Below are 15,298 nucleotides of genomic sequence, written 5' to 3'. Positions count from 1 at the left end.
CAGATCTGAGAGAAGAAATTCCTCCTCATTTCCGTTTTAAATGGGCGACCCCTCATTCTGAAACTATGCCCCCTAGTTCTAGATTCCCCCATGAGGGGAAACATCCTCTCTGCATCAACCCTGTCAAGCCCTCTCAGAATCTTATACGTTTCAATAAGATCACCTCTCAGTCTTCTAAACTCCGATGAGTATAGTCCCAACCTGCTCAATCTTTCTTCATATGACAACCCCTAGGAATCAACCGAGTGAACTTTCTCTGAACAGCCTCCAGTGCAAGTATATCCTTCCTTAAATAAGGAGACCAAAACTGTACGCAGTACTCCAGGTGTAGCCTCACCAATACCCTATACTGTTGTAGCAGGACTTCTCTGCTTTTATACTCTATCCTCCTTGCAATAAAGGCCAACATTCCATGTGGCATCCTAATTACTAGCTGTGCCTGTATACTAACTTTTTGTGTTTCATGCACAAGGACCCCCAGGTCCCTCTGTACTGTAGCATTTTGTAATCTCTCCCTATTTAAATAATTGCTTTTCTATTTTACCTACCAAAGTGGATAACCTCACATTTTCCCACATTATACTCCATCTGCAAAATTATTGGGATGTTTTTGGTGTCTTCTACCATGAAAACCGATACAAAATAATTGTTCAACGTCTCTGCCATTTCCCGGTTTCCCATTATTAATTCCCCAGTCTCATCCTCTAAGGGACCAACGTTTACTTTAGCTACTCTCTTACTTTTTATATACCTATAGAAGCTCTTACTATCTGTTTTTATATTTCTTGCTAGTTTACTCTCATAAGCTAGCTTCTCTCCCTATCATTTTTTAGTCATCCTTTGCTAGTTTCTAAAAATGTCCAAATTCTCTGGCCTTCCACTATTCTTTGCAACATGTTATGCCTTTGTTTTCAATTTGATACCATCCTTTACTTCCTTAGTTAGTCATCCTACTCAGAGTCTTTCTTTCTCACTGGAATATACCTTTGCTGAGAGTTATGAAATAGCTCCTTAAATATTTGCTACTGCTTATCTAGTGATACCCGCCCTCCTGTATGGCTCAGAGACAAGGACCATGTACAGTGGCCTCAATTCGCTGGAGAAATACCACCAACGATGTCTCCGCAAGATCCTACAAATCCCCTGGGAGGACAGACACACCAACGTCAGTGTGCTCGATCAGGCCAACATCCCCAGCATTGAAGCACTGACCACACTTGATCAGCTCCACTGGGCAGGCCACATTGTCCACATGCCAGACACGAGACTCCCAAAGCAAGCGCTCTACTCGGAACTCCTTCATGGCAAATGAGCCAAAGGTGGGCAGAGGAAACGTTACAAGGATACCCTCAAAGCCTCCCTGATAAAGTGCAACATCCCCATTGGCATCTGGGAGCCCCTGGCCAAAGACCGCCCTAAGTGGAGGAAGTGTATCCGGGAGGGCGCTGAGCACCTCGAGTCTCGTCGCCAAGAGCATGCAGAAACCAAGCGCAGGCAGCGGAAGGAGCGTGCGGCAAACCAGTCCCACCCTCCCCTTTCCCTCAATGACTATCTGTCACACGTGTGACAGAGACCGAGGTTCTCGTATTGGACTGTTCAGCCACCTGAGGACTCATTTTAAGAGTGGAAGCAAGTCTTCCTCGATTCTGAGGGACTGCCGATGATGATCTCCTTAAATGTTTGCCACTGCTTATCTACCGTCTTACACTTTAATCTATTTTTGCAGTTCACTTTAGCCAACTAGGCCTTCATACCTTTGTAATTGCCTTTATTTAAGTTCAGGACAATAGTTTGAGACCCTCACACTGAATTTGAATTGTACCATGCTATGATCACGCTTCCCACTTTACCTTCCTATAGGTAACTGATAAGAACATCGATTACCCAAGACAGTGCTGCTATGGGCAGCCTGGGGGCTTAGCAAAGCCCCCATAATGAGTTGCATCAACCCTACAGGCTCTGACAGCAAATATGAAAGTTTATGTCTTATGAAGGCCCTATTGAACCTTTCAGATACAGAGGCGCATAGAAGGCCCGTGGGTTCTAAATAGAAGCAGGGTGTTTGCAGACTGCCTTTAACAAATAGGATCTGAGTAGACTTGCATCACAGCAGACAATCCGGTCGCTGGTCTGGGAAACAGGCTCCTCCCACTGGTGTCCGTATTCACCGAGAGCGACTGTTGACTACTGGCAAAAATTCTTAAAGAGCCCTCGCAAATAATCAACAACATTTTGCATTTATATAGCGCCTTTAATGTCGTAAAATGTCCCAAGGTGCTACACAGGAGCGTAATCAGCCAAAAACTGACATCGAGCCAAAGGAGACATTAGGACAGGTGAGTGGTGGGTTTTAAGAAGCTTATTTAAGGAGGAAGGAGGTAGAGAGGATTAGAAGGATAGAGGGGTGGAGAGGCAGAGAGGCAGAGAGACGGAGAGACGGAGAGAAAGGCGGAGAGAGGTGGAGAGGCGGAGAGAGGCAGAGAGAGGCAGTGAGAGGTAGAGAGAGGTAGAGAGAGGTAGAGAGGTGGAGAGGAAGAGAGGAAGAGAGGAAGAGAGGAAGAGAGGAAGAGAGGAAGAGAGGAAGGGAGGAAGGGAGGAAGGGAGGTAGAAATGCGAAGAGAGGCGGAGAAGTTTAGAGGAAATTCCAGAGCTCAGGGCCGAGGACTGCTGAAGGCACGGCTGTCAATAGTGGGGCAAAGGAAGTGAGGGATGCGCAGAATTGGAGGAACGTAGAGTTCTCGGGAGGGCTGTTGGGCCGGAGGAGGTTAGAAAGGTATGGGAGGGGTGAGGCCATGGAGGAATTTGAACAGGAGGATGAGAATTTTAAATTTGCGGAGTTGGTGAACTGGGAGCCAATGTAAGTCAGCGAGTGATGGGTGAACAATGCGAGTTAGAATACAGGGTTTTGGTTGAGTATATTGTGGGTGGCCCAATAAGAATTTGCTCCAACAGCGAAAAAAAAAATTACATTCAGGGCAGATCTTTGCGTCAATGATCTGATGCGGACTAACTGCATACAGTCGGACCGATGGACGGCCGTTCACAAACGGACTTTGCCGGGAGAACATCTCACCAGACATCTTGGAGACGCAGTTCAGGCTAGATTTAACATTGAGTTTACTCTCACTATCTAAAACCATCCAAAATAGAGACAGAAATTGCCATGAATGTCACAATTACCACATCCAACCCCACTTCTACATAACGTGTCTAGGTGTGTTCAAGTGACCAAGCAGGGTTACAGGTGTCCAGGATCGACACGTGTCAGCCGTGGCTCAGTGGGTAGCACTCTCGCCTCAGAGTCAGAAGGTTGTGGGTTCTTAAGCACAAAAATCGAGGCTGACACTCCCAGTGTTGCGCTGTCGGAGGTGCTGTCTTTTGGATGAGACACTAAACTGAGGCCGTGTCTGCTCTCTCAGGTGGATGTAAACGATCCCATGCCACTATTTCGAAGAGGAGCAGGGGAGTTATCCCCGGTGTCCTGGCCAATATTTATCCATCAATCAACATCACTAAAACAGATTAGCTGGTCATTATCACATTGTCGTCTGTGGGAGCTTGCTGTGCGCAAATTAGCTGCCGCGTTTCCCACATTACAACAGTGACTACACTCCAAAAGTACTTCATTGGCTGTAAAGTGCTTTGAGACGTTCGGTGGTCGTGAAAGGCGCGATATAAATGCAAATCTTTTTTTTTTAAACAAAGGTCAGTGCTGAGTGCGTTAATGTTGCACCGTTAGTTTGTTCAGTAAATACAACAATTATATTTATCACAGCGACTTAGGACAGATCAGCATTTCGACAGCTATCTATGTGAGCCGGAAGTCCAGCAGTGGACTGGGTATACCTGTGCCACATGAAGTGATTACCTGGACACACAGCTGTCTCTGGACAACATGGAGTCAGCACTGGCCATTGTGTGGCAGCGCGATGTTGATGCGCTCTCGTCTCCTGTTGCCCCGTCTCGCGCCAAGTCTTGCGCAAAGCTGCAGGAAGCCTGCTTTCTCAGTTTGTCGTTGTAGAAACGATGGATGTCATCCTGGTTCGCCAGCTTTCCCTACGTGAAAAGGAGAGGATTGATTATCCTGTGTCGACAAAATACTTGCTTTTATTGAAAGTCCAATGTTTTAGATTCCACGGTAACTCATTTAAGGCCTTCCTGAAAGCCCACTTTTCTGATCAAGCTGCTGGTCACCCTGCCCATAGCCTGCAGTACACAGACGTGACAACTTTGTTTATTCATTCTTAGGACGTGAGCATTGCTGGCAGGGCAGCTATTGTTGCCCGTCCTCAGTTGTCCTGTTTGATGCACCCCAGTGGCATGCTGGGCCACGTCAAGTTGTTCAGAGTCAGCCATATCAGTATGGGACAAGAGAGAGAGAAGGAGAGAGAGAAGGAGAGAGAGGAGGAGAGAGAAGGAGAGAGAGAGGAGATAAAGGAGAGAGAACAAAGGAGATTAAGTAGGAGAGAAAGAAGAGAAAGAAAGAAAGAAAGGCGAGAAAGAAGAAAGAAGAGAAAGAAAAGAGAAAGGACGTACTTGCATTTATATCGCGCCTTTCACAACCAACGTCTCAAAGTGCTTTACAACCAATGAAGTACTTTTGGTGTAATCACTGTTGTAATGATGATACTCGTAACTCCACACAGCAAGCGATCTCCAGGTGGGCCGAGGAAACGTTACAAGGACATCCTCAAAGCCTCCCTGATAAAATGCAACATCCCCATCGATACCTGGGAGTCCCTGGCCAAAGATCGCCCTAAGTGGAGGAAGTGCATCCGGGAGGGCTCTGAGCACCTCGAGTCTCATCGCCGAGAGCATGCAGAAACCAGACCCACCCACCCCTTCCCTCAATGACTGTCTGTCCCACCTGTGACAGGGACTGTGGTTCTCGTATTGGACTGTACAGTCACCTGAGAACTCACTTTTAGAGTGGAAGCAAGTCTTTCTCAATTCCGAGGGACTGCCTATGATGATAAATGATGTAAGATAAGGATGGCAGGATTCCTTCCCAGAGGACTACAATGAACCAGTTGGGTTTTAACGACAATCCGACAGATTCATGATCATGTTTACTGTGCCACATCTTCATTTCCAGAGTTTTTTGGAAACTGGATTGAAATTTGCAAGGTGGGATTTGAAATTGCGTTCTCTGGATTATTAGTCCAGTAACAACCACTACACCACCGTACCTAAGTAAATTTAAACACTGGGCAGGATCTTGCGACTGTGTTGGGGCAGATGTTTATCATCAATGCAAAATGGGATTTGAGTGGCGATTGAAATGTGGAGAACATTACTGTCTCTGTACTTCTCCAGTGTGACTCAATGGTTGGTAATGATTACCAGCTGGGTAGTTACAATTCAATTTCACCAATAATGAAGGGGTGGATTGGTTTAAATATGCTCAGCTACTAAAGAGCAGCGTTTCTTCTTCCCATCAAATATCCACAGATCCCCCTTCTGAACTTTTGAGCCAAAATGCAGACTTGGGTGACGCATACAAAGCAATGGACCATCTTGTCCCGGAGGCAGATATTACTGAATTGACACCCAACAAAAGAAATAGGAGCAGGAGTAGACCATTTGGCCCCTCAAGCCTGCTCCGCCATTATGGCTGATCTGATATTGGCCTCAACTCCACTTCTCCGCCCGCTCCCCATAACCCTTCACTCCCTTATCGTTCAAAAATCTGTTTATCTCCACCTTAAATATATTCAATGACCCAGCCTCCACAGCTCTCGGGTAGAGAATTCCAAAGATTCACCACCCTCAGAGAGAAGAAATTCCTCCTCATCTCCATTTTAAATGGGTGGCCCCTTATTCTGAATCTATGCCTCCTAGTTCTAGATTCCCCCATGAGGGGAAACATCCTCTCTGCATCGACCCTGTCAATCTAAGCAGATTCACTGGTGGTAAGAGAGACGTGTTGAAAGTGAATGAAACTGAACACCTGTTTTAATTGTCTTCTTAAAATGGACTTCTCAATCGTCAGCACGGTGGAGATATTGATGTAATCTATGGAAATGGCATTAAGCAGCTCAATCAGCCCATCGAGTAATGCTTGGATAAACATCCAGGTGAAGATCAGGATGTTGGCTCCCTGCCTGATGAGGTTATCTACGGAAAGAAAAGAGACATCAACATGTGCAAAACGAGGAAACCCCAATGGTGGAACAGAGGTGTTTTTGGTCACCGGATAATCCACAGTGCACCTTCAAGGCTATGATATACATTACCTCATATGATATATATTAACCCCGTGACATACATTACCCTCCGTGATATACGTTACCCCCCGTGACATACATTACCCTCTGCGATTTACATTGCCCCGTGATATACATTACCCTCTGTGAAATACATTACCCCCATGACATACATTACCCCCCCATGACATACATTATCCCCCATGACATACATTATCCCCATGACATACATTACCCTCTGTGATATACATTACCCTCTGTGATATACATTACCCCCCATGACATACATTATCCCCCGTGACATACATTATCCCCCGTGACATACATTACCCTCTGTGAAATACATTACCACCCATGACATACATTATTCCCCATGATATACATTACCCTCTATGATATACATTACCCCCTGTGATATATATTACCCTCTGTGACATACATTACCCCATGATATACATTACCCCCTGTGACATCCATTACCCCATGATATACATTACCCTCTGTGACATACATTACCCTCTGTGACATCCATTACCCCATGATATACATTACCCCGTGACATCCATTACCCCGTGATATACATTACCCTCTGTGACATACATTACCCTCTGTGACATCCATTACTCCATGATATACATTACCCCCTGTGACATCCATTACCCCATGATATACATTACCCCCTGTGATTATACATTATCCCCTGTGATATACATTACCCTCTGTGACATACATTACCCCATGACATACATTACCTCGTGATATACATTACCCCGTGACATACATTACCCTCTGTGACATCCATTACCCCATGATATACATTACCCCGTGACATCCATTACCCTGTGATATACATTACCCTCTGTGACATACATTACCCTCTGTGACATACATTACCCCATGATATACATTATCCTCTGTGACATACATTACCCCATGATATACATTACCCCCTGTGATTATACATTACCCCCTGTGATATACATTACCCTCTGTGACATACATTACCCCATGACATACATTACCTCGTGATATACATAACTTTGTGATATACATTACCCCCTGTGACATACATTACCCCTGTGATATACATTACCCCGTGACATACATTACCCCGTGACATACATTACCCCGTGACATACATTACCCTCTGTGATATACATTACCCCTTGTGATACACTTCCAGGGAAACATCCTGCAGATATTGATATATTTCCAGGGAAACATCCTCTGTGATATATACATTACCCTCTGTGATATACATTACCCCAGATCATAACCTCGGCTCCTATTTTTCACATGACATCTGTTGATAATTCTGCCATTCCCATTTACACCTCTTCTAGACTTAGCTTTTGTTTCTTGTCCCATTACCATCTCCGTTTGTCATGTAATCTTTACTGCCTTCCATCCCATCACAGACCTTCCCCTTTGCTCTTTCCTCCCTGCACCCTCACATTTCCCTGCCTCTGCACTTACTTAAAACCTGTTAGACATCAAACTTTTTCCAGTACTGACAAAAGGGGATAAGGGGTTATGTGGAGCGGACAGGGAAGTGGAGCTGAGCCCAAGATCAGATCAGCCACGATCTTATTAAATGGGTGAACAGGCTCGAGGGGCCTTATGGCCTACTCCTGCTCCTATTTCTTATGTTCTTTAAAAGGTCACAGACCTGAAACGTTAACTCTGTTTCTCTCTCCACAGACGCTGCCTGACCCACTGCGTATTCCAGCATTTTCTGTATTTATTTCAGATTGCCAGCATCTGCAGTATTTTGCTTTTGTATATATATTAATAAACTGGACTTGGGTATACTCGGCATAATTTCAGTTTGCAAATGACACAAAACTCAGAAATGAAGTAAACAGTGAGGAGGATAGTAACAGCAGGGCATCGATAGCCTGGCGAAATAGTCAGACACATGGCAAATGACATTTAACGCAGAGAAGTGTGAAGTGATGCATTTTGGAAGGAAGTATGAGAAGAGGCAATATAAACTAAATGCTATAATGTTGATGGGGGTGCAGGAACAGAGAAACCTGGGGGTTCACAGACTAAATCTTTGAAGATGTCTGGACAAGTTGATAAGACGGTTAAAAAAGCATAGGGGATCCTGGGTTTTATAAATATATGCCCACAATACATGGGCAACGAAGTTATGCTGAACCTTTATAAACCACTGGTTAGGCCTCAGCTGGAGTGTTGTGGTCAATTCTGGGCACCACATTTCTCAAAGGAGATTTACTAGAATGTTAAGGAAGTGGTATCAGGGCACTTAGAAAATCATACATGATTAGGCAGAGTCAACATGGTTTTATGAAAGGGAAATCGAGTTTGACAAATTTATTAGAGGTTTTTGAGGATGTAACCAGCAGGGTAGATAAAGGGGAACCAGTGGATGTAGTACATTTGGATTTCCAAAAGGCATTCGATAAGGTGCTATATAAAAGATTGTTAGCAAGATAAGGGTTCACGGGATTGGAAGTAATGCAGTAGCATGGATAGAGGGTTGATTAGCGGACAGAAAACAGAGAGATGGGATAAACGGGTCATTTTCACGTTGGCAGGCTGTAACTAGTGGGCTGCCACAAGGATCAGTGCTGGGGCCTCAGCTATTCACAATCTATATTAATGACCCAGATGAAGGGACCAAGTGTAATGCATCCAAGTTTGCTGATGATACAAAGATGGGAAAGTAAGCCGTGAGGAGAACACAAAGTGTCTGCAAAGGGATATAGATAGACTGAGTGAGTGGGCAGTAAGGTGGCAGACGGAGCATAATGTGGAAAATGTGAGGTTATTCACTTTGGTAGGAAGAATAGAAAAACAGAATATTTTTTAAATGGTGAGAAACATTTAAATGTTGTTGTTGAGAGAGATTTGGACGTCCTTGTGCAAGAAACACAGAAAGCGAGCATGCAGGTACAGCAAGCAATAAGGAAGGCAAATGGCATGTTGTCCTTTATTGCAAGGGGGTTGGAGTATCAGAGTAAGGAAGTCTTGCTACAATTGTACAGGGTCCTGGTGAGACCACACCTGAAGCACTGTGCACAGTTCTGGTCTCCTTATCTAAGGAAGGATATACTTGCCTTGGAGGCGGTACAACGAAGGTTCACTAGATTGATTCCTGGGATGAGAGGGCTGTCTTATGATGAGAGATTGTGTAGAATGGGCCGATACTCTCTGGAGTTTAGACGAATGAGAGGTGATCTCATTGAAACATACAAGATTCTGAGGGGGATTGACAGGGTAGATACTGAGAGGTTGTTTCTCCTGGCTGGAGTGCCTAGAACTAGGGGGCACAGTCTCAGGATAAGGGGTTGGCCATTTAAGACAGGGATGAGGAGGAATTTCTTCACTCAGAGGGTTGTGAATATTTGGAATTCTCTGCTCCAGAGGGCTATGGATGCTGAGTCTCTGAATATATTCAAGGCTGAGACAGATAGATTTTTGGAGTCTAGGGGTATTGAGGGATATGGAGATCGGGCAGGAAAGTGGAGTTGAGGTCGATGATCAGCCATGATCTTATTGAATGGTGGAGCAGACTCGAGGGGCTGTATGGCCTATTCCTGCTCCTATTTCTTATGTTCTTATACCTTGGATGAGGGACTTGTTATGCAGAGGAACTATAGAAGCTAGGATTGCTCACCATAGAAGCCCAATATTCAACTGATTAACAGGCTTTGTCTTCTATTTTGGGATTCTGGGAGCAATTATTGTTTTACAAAGCCATCACTGGCTGTTGTAATGAGATTGTTAGAGTTTCTAAATTGGGCAGGTTGCTTAGCAATGTGACAGAGCCCCTTGTAAGCCCACCCACTCTGTCATTTTCCAACGTGTCTTCCCTAGTTTATGCAATGCAGTTCGGCGACACTACCTCACAGGAACAGTGGCCCTGAGATGTTGGATTACAATGGCAATTTACACATTATAACAATTCATATGAAGCTTTATGAAAAATGAAAATGGTTAATTAATTGATAATAACCCATTCAAAAGAAACCAATAGCAGTAAAGTTCTTGGAGTGGTTTCTACAGAATGTCCTCAGTGTTCACATACAAATAAATTACGGACATTCTTCCTGTCCTTTGGGAATGGGAATGGGCCTTTGAGCCCAACATGTATTTTGTAATCACTATACTGACCGCCTCCCTCTAATGATTCTACAAATGAATTGTGGAATGCATGTCATTTTACACAGTCAAAATCTGTTCACTACACGAGAGGACGGTCCGCGGGGAACGGGCCCTTGCCACACATGGGTAGTGCCACCGTCTACAGTCAATGAATAACCCTTCACCCACTTCATTCCTTCAACATACACTGGACAATAGAGGTTCTGCTGCTGCTGACTGTCCCATTAAACAGATACCAGAAGTCTGAAGTCATGCATTGCAGTCCCATTAAACAGGAGTTAGGAATGTGAGCTTGCCCACTGCAGTCCCATTAAACAGGAGCTGAGCCTGCCCATTGCACTCCCATTAAACAGGAGCTGGGAGTGTGAGCCTGCCCATTACAGTCCCATTAAACAGGAGCCAGGAGTGTGAGCTTGCCTATTGTAGTTCCATTAAACAGGAGCTGGGAGTGTGAGCCTGCGCATTGCAGTTCCATTAAACAGGAGCTTGGAGTTTGAGCTTTGCCCATTGCAGTCCCATTGAACAGGAGCTGGGAGTGTGAACTTTGCCCATTGCAGTCCCATTAAACAGGAGCTGGGAGTTTGAGTTTTGCCCATTGCAGTCCCATTAAACAGGAGCTGAGCCTGCCCATTACAGTCCCATTAAACAGGAGCTGGGAGGGTGAGCTTGCCCATTGTAGTTCCATTAAACAGGAGCTGGGATGGTGAGCCTGCCCATTGTAGTCCCATTAATCAGGAGCTGGGAGTGTGAGCCTGCCCATTGTAGTCCCATTAAACAGGAGCTGGGAGTGTGAGCCTGCCCATTGCAGTCCCATTAAACAGGTGGTCTTTTGCACTTTACACGCATACCAGTGTTTGTGTCACTAATAATATTTACAATTCCCGCTGGTTGGTAAATGTTTGCTCTATTTGTTTGCGGCTTCATGATATTTTAAGAGGAAATACTTTGCGCTAAGGTGTGCGTGATGTGAAATTGACAAGTGGGTGTGACTGACCCGGACTGTCGGGACCACCTTCCTGCACACTCCGACCATCAAGCTCATCTTCACTGGAGTCAGTTCTGCTACTGTCTGAAATTCAGAAAGACATCGACAGCCTTTATATCATTCCAGGGGCGCTCTTATTTTAAACAGACACACAAAGTTATTAAACACAATGCTTAATTTACACCTCGTTTAAAAATCACACTGCCTCTTTATATTCATGTTACTGTACTGCCTTGTTCATTTACATTGGTGCATGGTGGCCTGGTGTGTGGCACTGAGCTTCACGAGCCAGTAAGGTGGCAGGTCTGATCCCCTATCTAACGCCGGGCTGTTGATCACAGCTGGAGCATTGGGAGCATGGCTACAATGGGAGTCAGCCCCCTGGATTCGGAAATGAAAATAATAAATCAGCCAAGGACCCTGCTCCCAATCACTGTCAAGCGCGCTCGGCCGGAAAGTGCGTTATGCAGATGATAGGATGAGGAAAGGGTCAGGCTTGGCGGTGAAGCTTACCACGGTCAAATAGTTTGCACCATCTAGACTGGCACATGATGATTAGCCACTTGGTTAAGATACGAGAACAGCCAGAGTCGCCAGGTTAGAAAGGGGGCAACAATGATTTGGATTGAAAGGAATTAGTGAGGGGCTGTGTGGTGCAGACACTGCCCGCTACCTTACTGGAAGAGATCAGTATGAACGGCTACTGTACGAACAGTGTGCTCCTGAGGTCCTGCAAATCCCCTGGGAGGAAAGACGCACCAACGTTAGCATCCTTGACTAGGCCAACATCCCCAGCATCGAAGCACTGACTACACTTGACCAGTTCCGTTGGGCAGGCCACATCTTCCGCATGCCCGACATAAGATTCCCTAAGCAAGCGCTCTACTCGGAACTCCTACACGACAAGCGAGCCAAAGGTGGGCAGCGGAAACGTTACAAGGACACCCTCAAAGCCTCCTTGATGAAGTGCAACATCCCCACCGACACCTGGGAGTCCCTGGCCCAAGATTGCCCTAAGTGGAGGAAGTGCATCCGGGAGGGTGTTGAGCACCTCGCGTCTCATTGCCGAGAGCATGCAGAAAGCAAGCGCAGGAAGTGGAAGGAGCGTGCAGTAAACCTGTCCCACCCACCCTTTCCCTCAACCACTGTCTGCCCCACCTGTGATAGAGACTGTAATTCCTGTATTGGACTGTTCAATCACCTGAGAACTCACTCTTAGAGTGGAAGCAAGTCTCCCTGGATTTCGAGGGACTGCCTCTGATGATGTAGTAGGCAGGGGAAAGTGCTGAGGCGATGGCAATGGAGAAGCAGTGATGTAATGCAAACACGAGACTGTGCACTGGGCGGCACAGCAACATCATTATAAGGAGGAAGTGCTGTGATGTAAATGAGGGGAGGTACTGTAATATAAATGAGGACTCATTACCATAATGTAAATGAGGGGGCAGAGTTTGATGTAAATGAGGGTGTAAAGGGCAGGGTTGATCAGACCATCCTGAAGTCTGCTCATATTACACAGTCATTGCTTTCTATATTGTAGTAACAGTAACCTTTAGGTTTTGCCTGTTAAGTGAGGAAGGATGAGTCAATTTGGATTCAATGACTACCGAACGATTAAAGCAATGGTCAGTTTCGACAATGAAACTAATTAAACGACATTCCAGCGCATACTGTGCAGAACTTTAATTAGTTGATAGCAAGTTCTGATCAAGGGAACTCGTGCAAATAAATCAACCTTCTCACAAGCAGGAGAACGGGACAGAATTTGAATTATGAAGTTTCACTTGGTTGAATAGCAAATAGCTGCCAGAGTGAAACTACCAATAAGATCTCCAAGTTGAGGAGTTGTACTGGTCTATGGAAAAAGAAGGTTAAAACTGTAGTTACTGATAAGGCACAAGGGAAGCAGCTGATTAAAACTGACCTGGTATGGAGTTGTGTTATGTAATGCCGAAAGGTGTGGATTGTCACATAGAAGGGGTGAGAAGAAAATATAAAAAGTGGGTGTTGGAACAGATGCTTTGGACCCGAAGGTCTGCAGCATGACACCGAGCGCGTAACTGCAACGTATCCGACTCAACACTTTTTATCGTAAGTTCTGCTCCTAAGTGTGTCTCTAATTTCTGTATACTTAATAAACCTCTGACATTGTGAACCTATTGATCTGAGAAGTAAAATACCAGCAAAAACGCACGCGTTTACCCCTCCTGCAACAGGTGGCACCCCAGGGAGCGAGCATTTTGTCGATTCCCCACAAGTGGTGATACCTCGGCGGGGATTTTGGTGTATCGGTTGCTCATGGTTACAGGACAGTGCTCACTATCACCCAGGACCCCAGAGTTTGAGGAGTCGATCCAAAGGCACGATTACCTTGCTGCATCTTCTCCTTCTTCCGCTGTGCCTTCCTTACTTGCTGTAGCTCCTTGTGTCGTTCCTTCACTGCTGCTTTTGAGTCTTGCACTAAGGCCATGTAAGCGAACTGGAAGGCAACGGTTGATCACATAGGTTACTCCGAGTCTGTTCAGGAAGTAAGAGCATGAGCAAGCAGGAAACAAGAATTCCTCTCGTGGGGAATCTAGAACTAGGGGGCATAGTCTCAGAATAAGGGGTCGCCCATTTAAAACTGAGATGAGGAGGAATTTCTTATCTCTGTGAATCTTTGGAATTCTCTGCCCCAGAGAGCTGTGGAGGCTGGGTCATTGAATGTATTTAAGGCGGAGATAAGACAGATTTTTGAATGATAAGGGAGTCCAGGGTTATGGGGAGCGGGCAGGGACGTGGAGCTGAGTCCATGATCAGATCAGCCATGATCTTATTTAATGGTGGAGCAGGCTTAAGGGGCCGATTGGCCGACTCCTGCTCCTGATTCTTATGTTGTGTTCTTATGTAAGAAGCATCTAATTGGCCCATCAAGTCTGCTCCTTACACAGACTTCGTGCAACCTACACAGATCAGACTCCACACAAGAACATTGGTTTTCACTTCCTCCATGTGATTTCACACGGGACTCATGTTGCGTAGATTCTACAGTGTCTGAGCTGAGGACAGTGAGCAGGACAGTGAGATAGCCTCCAATTTCAGAGCTGGATTTGTCGTCTTTACTTTATCCTGGGGCCGATGGTACGATGAACAAGGTAAGTGTAACAATGGGGCATTTCTGAGCTGTATGGGGATCAGTGTTCAGATTAACTCACACTTTCATTCTGTTTGAAGCCTTCCTGAATGAATCCGTATCTGTCCACGAGTCAGCTCACTGTAATGGATCTGTAGCCATGGCCGAAATTTCCCGGGGGGGGGGGTGGTGGGAGGGGCAGGCAGTGGGATTGGTGGCAGGTCGCGTGGGAAATTTGATTATGTTGACAAAGGGTCAATTGGATGCTTCTTACATAAGAACACAACATAAGAAATAGGAGCAGGAGTAGGCCATTTGGCCCCTCAAGCCTGCTCCGCCATTCAATAAGATCATGGCCGATCTGATCCTGGCCTCAACTCCACTTTCCTGTACTATCCCCATATCCCTTGACTCCCTTACTGTTCCCAATGGTGCGCGTGTGATCTCCGATCCGACCTGAACAGACGGGCGACGCAATTAAACCAATTATTGGGCTTTTGACAGACCCGTACAAATGCTTTTAACCTTACCTTTTAACTTTAACTTCTCGCCCACAGGATCCACATTGCTCAGGGATCACGTCTGTGAATCTGAGGTGGGAGTTCAGTGGCCATTGCTCCAGCTGATTAATTGACAACTTCAAATGTACAGTAAAAGCTCCCACCTGACATCATCACGTTTCTCAGTCACAAACTGCTCTCAGTCCATTTCCAGCACAGATTCTGTAGGCTTTCTAATTTCCATTCACTTTTAAGTGTCAGCCAGTGAGTAGCCCTCTCTCCTCTGGGTCAGAAGGTTGTGGGTTCAAGTTCCACTCCAGAGACTTGAGCACAAAAATCTAGGCTGACACGCCAGTGCAGT

The 15,298-nt window shown here is 45.6% G+C and overlaps 1 protein-coding gene across 1 annotated transcript in view; it reads right to left on the bottom strand.

Annotated features, from left to right (window-relative positions):
- LOC139276865 (piezo-type mechanosensitive ion channel component 2) overlaps positions 1 to 15,298 on the bottom strand; it is a 585,431-nt gene that overhangs the window by 95,954 nt on the left and 474,179 nt on the right. The window contains exons 30-32 of the mRNA XM_070894861.1: positions 13,696 to 13,804; positions 5,951 to 6,117; positions 3,869 to 4,056 (exon numbers count right to left, since the gene is read on the bottom strand). Coding sequence (XP_070750962.1) covers positions 3,869 to 4,056; positions 5,951 to 6,117; positions 13,696 to 13,804 — 464 coding nt within the window. The remainder of the gene's footprint in view (positions 1 to 3,868; positions 4,057 to 5,950; positions 6,118 to 13,695; positions 13,805 to 15,298) is intronic.

Source organism: Pristiophorus japonicus, chromosome 12 (assembly GCF_044704955.1).
Source record: "Pristiophorus japonicus isolate sPriJap1 chromosome 12, sPriJap1.hap1, whole genome shotgun sequence".
NCBI classification, from domain to species: domain Eukaryota; kingdom Metazoa; phylum Chordata; class Chondrichthyes; family Pristiophoridae; genus Pristiophorus; species Pristiophorus japonicus.
This window is presented reverse-complemented; position numbering and strand designations above follow the sequence as displayed.